General features: G+C 42.2%; 1 protein-coding gene across 18 annotated transcripts in view; it reads left to right on the plus strand.

Annotated features, from left to right (window-relative positions):
• Nucleotides 1-11,902, plus strand: part of STYXL1 (serine/threonine/tyrosine interacting like 1) — a 63,957-nt gene extending 52,055 nt beyond the window's left edge. For 17 of the 18 annotated variants that reach the window (XM_067705857.1, XM_067705868.1, XM_067705856.1 and 14 more), the window contains 3 exons: nt 1,220-1,317; nt 2,920-3,032; nt 11,657-11,902. In XM_067705857.1, the coding sequence (XP_067561958.1) occupies nt 1,220-1,317; nt 2,920-3,032; nt 11,657-11,788 (343 nt within the window). In that variant the 3' untranslated portion in view covers nt 11,789-11,902. Of the gene's footprint in view, nt 1-1,219; nt 1,318-2,919; nt 3,033-4,999; nt 5,047-11,656 lie in introns of all 18 variants that reach the window. The other variant, XM_067705858.1, reaches the window with a different exon arrangement.
• The last annotated feature ends 19 nt before the right edge of the window (nt 11,903-11,921 follow it).

Raw genomic sequence — 11,921 nt, forward strand, 5'->3', positions numbered from 1 at the left:
TGTATCCTTCAGTCTTCTCCACCCAGATGTCTCCTCCATTGTAAGGCTTTCCCCAGCTCCCTCGACTTTTCCCTGGCCTTCCTCTTCAGGAGCACGTGCAGGTCTTTATCCTAAAACCTAGCCAGTTGGATTGGGGCCATTTGTTTATGCGTCTGCCTCCCCCATCAGACTGGGAGCTCCTTGAAGCTGGGAGGGGCCCTATTTGATTCATCTTGTGTCCACTAGGGTCCAGCCAAGGTCTGGCACACAGTAGGCATTGAGTGAGTATCTGAGGAAAGAATGAATGGTTGGGGATAGATGGGTGAATGGATGGTGGATGGGTGGTCAGGTGTGGAGGGAGAGAGGGATGAGGGGGAAGGGAAGGATGGATGGACGAATGAATGAATGCAGGGTGAATTGCGCTTGTATTTGTCACAGCAAGTGCTCATGCAGAAACTAAACCAGGATATTTTCATTTCTGAATCTGCTGCAACTTTCTGCATACCACAGTGAATGAATGTCACCAGTAGGCCACAGTCTTCATAAATAACATTTACCAAGTGCGCACTGCACACTAGGCATTGTGCCAAGCTCCTTGTGGGCATCTTCTCATTAAACATGCCACGTACCTCATCTCCCTCCTCTTTCCACCTTGATCGTAAAGCTCTAGCCACTCTGATCTCCCTATTGTTTCTCAAACATATGAAACATACTGCCCTCAGGGTCTTTGCACTTGTATTCTCTACCTGGAACACTCTTTCCTCATATAACTGCCTGGCTTGTTCTGTCACCTCCTTTAAACCTCTGCCCAAGTGTTACCTCCTCAGTAAAGCCTTCCATGACCATCCTATCTAAAATAGCAGGCCCACCACTCTCCATCCTTCTCACCTTGCTTCCTCCATTTAACATAGCAGATTCATTACATATTCCTTTCCACCCTCACTTTCTTTGCTGTATTCTAGGAAAGCATCAGGTTTGTTTAATAATAATAATGTCACATTTATTGGGCACTACCGTGTGTCAAGCAGATTGCTGAATGCTCTACATAGATTGACTTAATCTACACAACACCCCTATGAGGTAGGTGCTGTTTTTTTTGAGAGGGGTTCATTTATTTGCCCACATCTCCCTGATGCTAGTTCAGCCTCCTTCCCCTATGATCCCATTGCTGTGGGTGAAGGATGCCACAGTAGGGCTCTGTGTGAGTTTGCCTGATTACCTGTGCTTTTCTTCCATTTAGTTTTGCAGGTGACGCCGACAAGCTTCTGCACATCCAGATAGAAGATTCCCTGGAAGCCAACATTACACCCTTTTTACGCCACCTCTGTCACTTCATTGGTAAGGAGCATTCTTTAACCAGGCAACAACTGGTCTGTGCCCAGGGAGCAGAGGGGCTGTGGTACCTCATCCACACGCCTGTTGCTGACTGCCACTCCCAGCACTCAGGAGGAAAAGGGCAGGGCCCAGCACATGCCCAGCCAGGTGTGGCCAAGCCCTGGGACAAGCCTGCCCCCGGGGGGTCCTTGGAAATATGGGCAGCCATGCGTTTACCTTGGGAGCAGTGGGGCCAAATGAGAGCCCCAGACTGTGGATTGAGTGCGCTGTGTTCTGGCCCTGGCTGGATCGCTATGTCCTTTCATGCCTGGCCAAGCTCCAGTCTCGGCATCACTGTGCCTGTTGTGAAATGAGGGTGCTGGCCCATCCTGGGTGCATATGTTCATGAAGGCCTGCTCCAGGCTAGGCTCCGGTGACCTGCAGGTGAATCTCACTCTGTCCCGACCCTCCTCTCTGGTCAGTATGGTGGGGTAGAAGGAAGACTCCAGAGCCCTTCCATCTCTAAATTTCATGGTCCCCAGTGTGTGGGCCCAGTGCCCCTTCTGTTCTCCTACCACACACAGCAGTGCCCACCAGCCGCTTGCCTCCCTGAGGGTGGAGTTTTCAGTCATCCTAAGGAGAGCAAGATCCCTGGAGAGAGCAAGGTTGTGTCCGGTTAGAGGCCCACCCCAGGACGGCCTGCTCAGCACCAACACAGTCCCCAGCCTGAGAATGGCATTTTGGCCCAGACATCCTTTATTTTTCTGGGAGGTTGTAACTATCACTTGCCTAGGAGCTGAGACTGAGACTTGCCCTTGGTCCCATCATGGGGTGGCAGAGCCCTGTGGCCCAAAGAAGCCCCCTCTCCAGCTCTACCTCACTGGGTGGCTCTGAGCCAAACCTTAACTTCTCTGTGCCTCAGTTTCCTTATCCATACAATGAGGCAGTTGGCCTTAATCATTTGAGTCATCCTCCAGCTCTGACAGTCTGTGATTTTGCACTTGGTATATTTATCTTCGGTTCTTGGGGGTTACCAACCAGCCTAAGATGCCAGCTTAGATTTCCTTCCCACCCCTCACTGGGTGAGATTGACAGCCCCAGGGGCATTATTGAGTGTGGTTAGCTGACACTTGTGTGCCAGGCACTGGGCTAAGCACAGTGCAAAATCTTATCAGGTAGGTAGTATACTGTTGTCACATTTTCCAGATGAGGAAACTGGGGGTTAGGGTGCCCAAGCCCAACAGCCAGTACTTACTGGTTGTGATTCACATCCAGGCTACACTGCCTCTATCAGCACCCAAGTGCCCTTGGGGTATAGTCCTTTTATCCCTACCTGGGGAGGTCAACTGGTAGCAGACCTTCCTGGGATGGAAGCATTCATAGCCCAGAGAAGGCCTTTGCATGATAATGCTGAGTGCCCAGGCGTGATTCTCTTGAACTGCCAGCTAAGTCTGAGGATCCCCATTTGCCAGGCAATGAAACAGTATCCTAGAGATGTCATGTGACTTGCCTAGACCATGGTGTGCTGGTTCTGAACCTACTCTTGGACCCACTGAGGGCAGTCATCTTACAGACCCACAAGGAAGGGGACCACGCACAACCTCACACCTTTCCTTCCTTTTGCAGAAATTCACCTGGAGCTTGGCTCTGTCATCCTGGTCTTTTCCACCATGGGCATCAGTCGCAGCTGTGCGGCCATCTTGGCCTACCTTATGCACCGAAATGAGCAGACCCTGAAGGTATGTATTCCCTGGTCCAGGAGGTGGGGTCAGAGCTGCGCCTCAGAGGAGTGGGTCTCCAGCACCGACTTGGGGCCTTAATTGGGGGTGGGGGGTTTGGGAGGGAAGGGTCAGGGAGTGGAGCCCCAAGTCCAGGGCTTTACCCAGCATACCACATCCAAGGGAAGGAACCCGAGATCTGGGTTAGAGACCTGAGGCTGGGCAGACAGGGCAGGCCCAGGGACTCAGGCTGGGCAAGGCTGTGGCCAGCAGCACCATCTGTGTGTCCCCCAATGCTGTCAGTCTGTGTACCAGTGTTTGTTCAGGGTTTTCCAAGGGAGGTGCATTTTGACTCTTGACCATCTGTATGTCTTCTTTGGAAAAATGTCTATTCAGAATCTTGGCCCTTTTAAAAATCAGATTTTTTGTTTTTTTGCTATTGAGTTGTATGAATTCTTTATATATTTTGGGTATTAACCCATTATCAGTTACATGATTTGCAGATATTTTCTCCCGTTTCTTAGGTTGCCTTTTCATTTTGTTGATGGTTTCCTTTGCTATGCAGAAGCCTTTTAGTTTGATGTAGTCCCACTTGTTTATTTTTGCTTTTGTTGCCTTTGCTTTTGGTGTCAAATCCAAAAAGTTACCACCAGACTGATGTCAAGGAGTTTACCACCTATGTTTTCTTCTAGTAGTTTTATGATTTCAGGTCTTCCACTTGAGCCTTTAATCCATTTTGAGTTGATTTTTGTGTATGGTGTAGGATAGTGGTCCAGTTTCTTTTGTTTTTTGGCTGCACTGTGTGGCTTGCGGGATCTTAGTTCCCCAACCAGGGATTGAACCTGAGCCCCTGGCAGTGGAAGCATGGAGTCCTAACCACTGGACCGCCAGGGAATTCCCACCAGTTTCATTCTTTTGCATGTGACTATCCAGTTTTCCCAGCACTACTTATTGAAGAGACCGTTCTTTTGTCATTGCATATTATTAACTCCTTTGTCCTCAATTAATTGACCATATATGTATGGGCTTATTTCTGGGATCTCTATTCTATTCCATTGATCTATGTGTATATATATTTTATGCCAATACCATACTGCTTTGATTACTATAGCTTTGTAATATAGTTTGAAATCAGGACGCATGATGCCTCTAGCTTTATTCTTCTTCCTCAAGTTTGCTTTGGCTATTTGGGGTCTTGTCGTTCCACACAAGTTTTAGGACTGTTTATTCTATTTCTCTGAAAGCTACCTTTGGGATTTTGATAGGGATTGTGTTCAATCTGTAGATTGCTTTAGGTAGTATGGACATTCTAACAATATTCCTCCAATCCATGAGCATGGAGTATCTTTCTATTTATTTGTGTCTTCTTTAATTTCTTTCATCAGTGTCACAGTTTTCAGTGTACAAGTCTTTCACCTCCTTGGTTAAATTTATTCCTAGGTATTTTACTCTTTCTGATGCAATTGGGATTATTTTCTTAATTTCTATTTCTGATAGTTTGTTATCAGTGTATAGAAACACAGCTGATTTTTGTATATTGATTTTGTATCCTGTAACTTTACTGAATTTGTTTACTAGTTCTAACAGTTTTTTTGTGAAGTCTTTAGGGTTTTCTATATATATGTTGTATGTAAAGAGAGACAGTTTTACTTCTTCCTTTCTGATTTGGATATCTTTTTCTTACTCTGTCTAGGACTTGAAATACTATGTTGAATAAATGTGGTAAGAGTAGGCATCCTTGTCTTGTTCCTGATCTTAGAGGAAAAGCTTCCAACTTTTCACTGTTGAGTATGATGTTAGCTGTCAGCTTGTCATATATGGCCTTTATTATGTTGAGGTACATTCCCTCTGTACACACTTAGTTGAGAATTTTTATCATAAATTGATGTTGAATATTGTCAAATGCTTTTTATGCATCTCTTGAGATGATCATATGATTTTTATCTTTCATTTTGTTAATTTGATGTGTCACATTGATTGTTTTGCAGATGTTGAACCATCCATACATCCCTGGAACAAATCCCACTTGACCATGGTGTGTGATCCTTTTAATGTATTGTTGAATTCAGTTTGCTAAAATTTTGTTGAGGATTTTGTATTTATGTTCATCAGTGATATTGGCCTGTAATTTTCTTTTCTTGTGGTGTCCTTGTCTGGTTTTGGTGTCAGGGTAATGCTGGCCTCACAGAATGAATTTGGGAGTGTTCCCTCCTCTTCTGTTTTTTGGAAGAGTTTGAGAAGGATTGGTATTAATTCTTGTTCAAATGTTTGGTAGAATTTGCCAGTGAAGCCATCTGGTCCTGGACTTTTGTTTTTTGGGAGGTTTTCGATTACTGATTCCATCTCTTTGCTAGTAACTGGTCTGTTCAGATTTTCTTATTTCTTCATGGCTAAGTCCTGGTAAGTTGTGCATTTCTAGGAATTTATCCGTTTCTTCTAGGTTGTCTGACTTCTTACTATCTTTTGTATTTCTGTGGTATCAGTTTAATGTCTCCTTTTTCATTTCTGGTATTATTTATTTGAGTCCTCTCTCTTTTTTTCTTGGTGAATCTAGCTAAAGCTTTGTCTATTTTGTTTTACTTTTCAAAAAACTAGCTGGTAGTTTCATTGATCTTTTCTATTGTCTTTTAAGTTGCTATTTCATTTATTTCCCCACTGATCTTTGTTATTTCCTTCCTTCTGTTCACTTTAGGCTTAGTTTGTTCTTTTTCTAGTTCCTTGAGGTGTAAGGTTAGGTAATTTATTTGAGATCTTTCTTATTTTTAATGTAGGCACTTATTGCCATGAACTTCCCTTTTAGAACTGCTTTTGTTGCATCTCATAAGTTTTGGTATGTTATATTTCCATTTAATCTGACTCAAGATATTTTTTGAGTTCTTGTTTGAATTCTTCTTTGACCCATTGGTTGTTAAGTAGCATGTTCTTTACTTTTCACATACTTGTGAATTTTTCAGTTTTCTTCTTGTAATTGATTTCTAGTTTCATACCATTGTGATTAGGAGAGATAGGAGAGATGCTTGATATGATCTAAAAATTTTTTTGGACACATTAATTAATTAATTAATGGCTGCACTGGCTCCTTGTTGCTGTGCGTGGGCTTTCTCTAGTTATGGCAAGCGCAGGCTTCTCATTGCGGTGGCTTCTCTTGTTGCAGAGCACGGGCTCTAGGCGGGCGGACTTCAGTAGTTGTGTCATGCGGTCTCAGTAGTTGTGGCTTGTGGGCTCTAGAGCACAGGCTCAGTAGTTGTGGCACAGGGGCTTAGTTGCTCTGTGGCATGTGGGATCTTCCCAGACCAGGGCTTGAACCCATGTCCTCTGCATTGGCAGGTGGATTCCTAGCCACTGGGCCACCAGGGAAGTCCGCTTGATATGATTTTAAACTTAAATTTATTAACACTTGTTTTGTGGTCTAATATATGGTCTATACAGGAGAATGTTCCATCTGCACTTGAGAGAAAGTGTATTCTGCTGCTTTTGGATGGAGTGTTCTGTAAATGTCTGTTAAGTCTATGTGTAGCTTAAGTCCAGTGTTTCCTTACTGATTTTTTCTGAATGATCTCTCCATTGATGAAAGTGGGGTATTGCTGTCTACTTCTCCCTTTAGGACTATTAATATTTGCTTTGTATATTTAGATGCTCCTATGTTGGGTACATAAATATTTATAAGTGTTATATTCACTCGTTGGATTGACCCCTTTATAGTGACCTACTTTTGTGTCTACTACAGTCTTTGTCTTAAAGTCTATTTTTGTCTGAATAAATATAGCTAACCCAGCTTTCTTTTGGTTTCCATTTGCCTAGAATATCTTCTTCCATCCTTTCACTTTCAGTCTGTGTGTGTCCATACATCTGAAGTTATTAAACCACCACTTTTACATTAGATTATTTTGAATTTTACTATATATTTACCTTTACCAGTGAGATTTATAGTTTCATATGTTTTCCTGTTACTAATTACTGCCCTTTTATTTCAGCTTAAAGAAGTCCCTTTAACATTTCTTGCAAGGCCTAGTGGTGATGGACTCCTTCAGCTTTTGCTTGTCTGGAAAACTCTCTACCTCTCCTTCAGTTTTGAAGGAGGACAACTTTGCCAGGTGTAAAGCAATTTTTGGTTGGCAACTTTTTTCTTTCAGCTCTTTGAATATATTATGCCACTCCCCCCTGGCCTGCAAAGTTTCTGCTGAGAAATCTGCTGACAGTCTTATGGGGGTTCCCAAGTTGTTTTTCTCTTGTTGCTTTTAAGATTCTTTCCTTGTCTTCAGCTTTGACAATTTAAGTATAATGTCTTGGTGTGGGTTTCTCTGGGTTCATCTTGTTTGGATTCACGGGACTTCCTGAATCTGGAAGTTTGTTTCCTTCCCCAGGATAAGGAGGTTTTCAGCCATTATTTATTCAAATAAGTTTTCTGTCCCTTCCTCTTTCTCTTCTCCTCTGGGATCTCTATAATGTGAATATTGGTCCTTTTGATGTCCCTGAAGTCCCTTAATCTATCTTCACTGATTTTTAAATTTAATTTTAAACTTTTATATTGGAGTATAGTTGATTAACAATGTTGTGCTCATTTCAGGTGTACAGCAGAGTGATTCAGTTATACATGTATATATTCTTTTTCAATATCTTCACTGTTTTTTATTATTCTTTCCTTTTGCTGCTCTGAATGAATGAGTTCTACTGTCTTTGAGTTTGCTGAGCCTTTCTTCTGCTTCATCTAGTCTGCTGTTGAATCCTTCTATTGCATTTTTCAGTTCAGTTATTGCATGCTCTGAGACTTCTATTTTGTACTTCCTTATATTTTCTATCTCTTAGTTGAGATTCTCACTTTGTTCAGGCATTCTTCTGACCTTGGTGATCATCTCTATGACTGTTACTTTGAACTTTTGTCAGGTAAATCACTTATCTCCATTTCATTAGTGTTCTTGTGAGGGTTTCTCTTTTTGTTTCATTTGGAACATATTCCTATGTTTCTTCATTTTCCTTAACCCTCTGTGTTGGTTTCTATGCATTAGATAAAACAGCCACCTCTCCTAGTGTCTCATGTAAGAGATGAACCATATTGTCCAACCCTTCCCTATCTCTTTGTTATCTCTCACAGCTTTGTGATTGTTCAAGCAGCCTACTTTGTTCTTAGTGGTTCCCAGTAGTTGAGGGTGTGCCAAGACCTGTCAGCCTTCCAAAGGGAAGGATCTCAGTCTGCACCTAGATTCAGGCTGATTGGAAGCCAGACCCTCAGGCAGCAACTTTTAAAGTGTGCAAATATATCTCTTTAAGGGGAAGAATGGAAAAAGGGTGTTTCTGTATGCTTTCTTTGCACTTAGCCCTGGGCTGATAATCCAGTTAAGAGCTGTTTGTTTACTACTGGCCTGTTAAACCCATGAACACAAGCCCCACTTGCCACTTGCTTTCAATTCTTTTGGGTATAGACCCAGAATGGAATTTCTAGATCATATGGTAATTCTGTTTTTACTTTGTTGAGGAACCACTGTTTTCCATAGCAGCTGCACCATTTTACATTCCCATACATAGTACCATAAGGTTCCAAATTCTCCATTTCCTCACCAACACTTATTATTTTCTTTCTTTTTTTTTTTAATAGTAGCCACCCTAATGGGTGTGAGGTGGTATCTCGTAGTTATTTTTTCCCTTTTTTATTGCATTAAAACATACATAACAGGGGCTTCCCTGGTGGCGCAGTGGTTGAGGGTCCGCCTGTTGATGCAGGGGACACGGATTCGTGCCCCGGTCTGGGAGGATCCCCCATGCCGTGGAGCGGCTGGGCCCGTGAGCCATGGCCGCTGAGCCTGCGCGTCCGGAGCCTGTGCTCTGCAACGGGAGGGACCACAACAGTGAGAGGCCCGCGTACAGCAAAAAAACAAAAACAAAAAAAAACAATAACAACAACAACAACAAAATACATAATATAAAATTTACTCTCTTAACCATTTTTTGAAATAATTTTTAAAAAATAAATTTATTTTTTTGGCTGCGTTGGGTCTTTGTTGCTGTGCTGCTGTGCATGCAGGCTTTCTCTAGTTGTGGTGAGTGGGGACTACTCTTTGTTGCAGTACGTGGGCTTCTCATTGCAGTGACTTCTCTTGTTGTGGAGCACAGGCTCTAGGCATGTGGTTTTCAGTAGTTGTGGCACAAGGGCTCAGTAGTTGTGGCTCGTGGGCTCTAGGGCGCAGGCTCAGTAGTTGTGGTGCATGGGCTTAGTTGCTCCGTGGCATGTGGGATCTTCCTGGACCAGGGCTTGAACCCATGTCCCCTGCATTGGCAGGCAGATTCTTAACCATTGCACCACCAGGGAAGCCCCTGTCTTAACAATTTTTAAGAATATAATTCAGTAGTGTTAAATACATTCCTAATGTGCACCCATCACCACCACCTAGCCCCATAACTCTTCATCTTGTAAAACTGAAACTCTATATTTATTAAACAATAACTCCTTATTCTCCCCTCCCCCTAGCCCATGGTAACCACCATTCTTCTTTCTGTCTTTATAATTTTGACTACACTAAGTACATCATATAAGTGGAATCATAAAGTATTTGTTTTTTCATGAATGGCTTATTACACTTAGCATAATGTCCTCAAGGTTTAACCATGTTGTAACATATGTCAAAATTTCCTTCCTTTTTAAGGCTAATAATATTCCCTTGTGTGTATATACCACATTTTGCTTATCCATTTATTCATTGATGGACACTTGGATTGCTTCCACGTTTTAGCCATTATGAATAATGCTGCTGTGAACATGATTGTGCAAATATCTCTTTGAGACCCTGCCTTCAACTCTTTTGGGTATATACCCAGTAGATGAATTACTGGGTCATATGGTAGTTCTAATTTTAATTTTTTGGGGGGATCTCCATACTGTTTTCCACAGTGGCTGTACCATTTAATACATTCCATCAACAGTGCACAAGTGTTCTAATTTCTCCACATCCTTGCCAACAGTTGTTTTCTTCCTTCCTTCCTTTCCTTTATAGTACCATCGTAATCAGTTTGAGGAAGTATAGCATTGTGGTTTTGATTTGCATTTCCCTAATGATTAGTGATGTTGAGCATCTTTTTGCACGCTTATTGGCCATTCATATACCTTCTTAGGAGAAATGTCTATTCAGAGTCCTTTGCCCATTTATTAGTTGGGTTGTTTTGTTTTTTGTTGTTGAGTTTTAGAAGTTCCTTATATATTCCTCATATTAACACTTTGTGCATTGAAGAGTTTTGGCACCCCTGTTGGAATCATTTTACTATATATGTGAGCATTTACTTCTGGGCTGTCTATCCTATTCCACTGGTCTAAATGTCTGTCTTTATGCCAGCACTATATTCTTTTATCATAGTTGTGTAATAACTTAAAAGGTTTTGAAATAACGAAGTGTGAGAACCCCAACTTCGTCTCTCTTTTTTCACAATTGTTTTGGCTATTCCAGGGTTCCTTGAGATTCAATATGGATTTTAGGATGGATTTTTCTATTTCTGCAAAAAACGCTGTTGGGATTTTGATAGAGATTGCATTAAATCTTCAGATCACTTTGGGTAGTATTTGCATCTTAACAATATTAAATCTTCTATTCCATGTACCTGGGATGTCTTTCCATTTATTTTAGTCTTCATTAATTTCTTTCAGCAACATTTTGCATTTTTCAGGGCACATGTCTTTTACCTCCTTGGTTAAGTTTATTCCTGAGTATTTTATTCTCTTGATGCTAGTGTAAATGAAATTTTCTTAATTTCCTTTTCGGATTGTTCATTGTTAGTTAGATACACAACTGATTTTGTATCCTGCAACTTTGTTACATTCGTTTATTCTAACAGTTTTTTGTGTTTAATCTTTAAGGTTTTCAACATACATTAAGTTCATATCATCTGCAAACAGAAATAATTTTACTTCTTCCTTTCCAATTTGGATGCCTTTTCTTTTTTTCCTAATTGCTCTGTCTAGGACAGTGTTGAATAGAAGTTGTGGAAGTGGGCATCCTTGCCTTGTTCCTGATCTCAGAGGAAAAGCTTTCAGTCTTTCACCATTATGATGTTACCTGTGTACTTTCCATATATGACCTTTATTATGTTAAGATAGTTTTCTTCTAATCCATAGTTTGTTGAGGAACTGCTTTTGCCTTTTCCTTTTTCCTCTATCCTCAATCCAGATGGAGACCAGCTGGTCACCTTCCTTCATGTAATAACCTTTCCTGCGTTTGGGGGTGGGCACCTAAAAGAAGGCAGCTTCAGTTTTTCTTCTTCAGAGAATTTGCCGAAGTTCTCTTCCTCTTTCCATTCATTTATCCACTTACAATGCAAATCTTTGTTGAGGCAGCACTGAGTGCCAGGCATGGGCATGGTGCTTTCCTGTCCACAGGAGGTTTCACATATGTTTTCTCAACCTTCACGGGAGCCATCTGACATAAGAATGATTTCTGTCTATATTCAGAATGCAGAGGGGCTTGCCCCAGGCAGAGCCAGCTCCTACAACTCCTTGCCCTAATCTATTAACCCCAAGCTGCTGCTGTTTCTTTGTCCTGCCCTTAAGCTATGTTTCTGACCCCTGGGCAAGTGCCTCCTGTCCCCTCTGAGCTGGCTGTGATCAAGGTGGTAAGGGCCCAGGTCCAATCCTGAAGTCTGCTTTTCTCTCCTTGGCTTCACAGAGGTCCTGGGCCTACGTCAAGAAGTGTAAAACCAACATGCGTCCAAATCGGGCTTTGGTGGCTCAGCTGTCAGAGTGGGAGAAGGTTATCCTTGGAGACAGCGTCACAGACATCTTGGATCCACTCTACTGATTTTCTCTGTGGCCCAGCTATGGGTCCAGAAGAACCTGCCTTGGGAGCTTTTTGTGGGTAGTGGGCCAGGGTGTGTAACCAGGAATGAGAAGGCCTTTGCTGCCTGGAGCCTTGTGTCAGCCTCCCGCAGTGC

This window comes from Pseudorca crassidens, chromosome 15, assembly GCF_039906515.1.
Source record: "Pseudorca crassidens isolate mPseCra1 chromosome 15, mPseCra1.hap1, whole genome shotgun sequence".
In the NCBI taxonomy this organism is placed as follows: Eukaryota; Metazoa; Chordata; class Mammalia; order Artiodactyla; family Delphinidae; genus Pseudorca; species Pseudorca crassidens.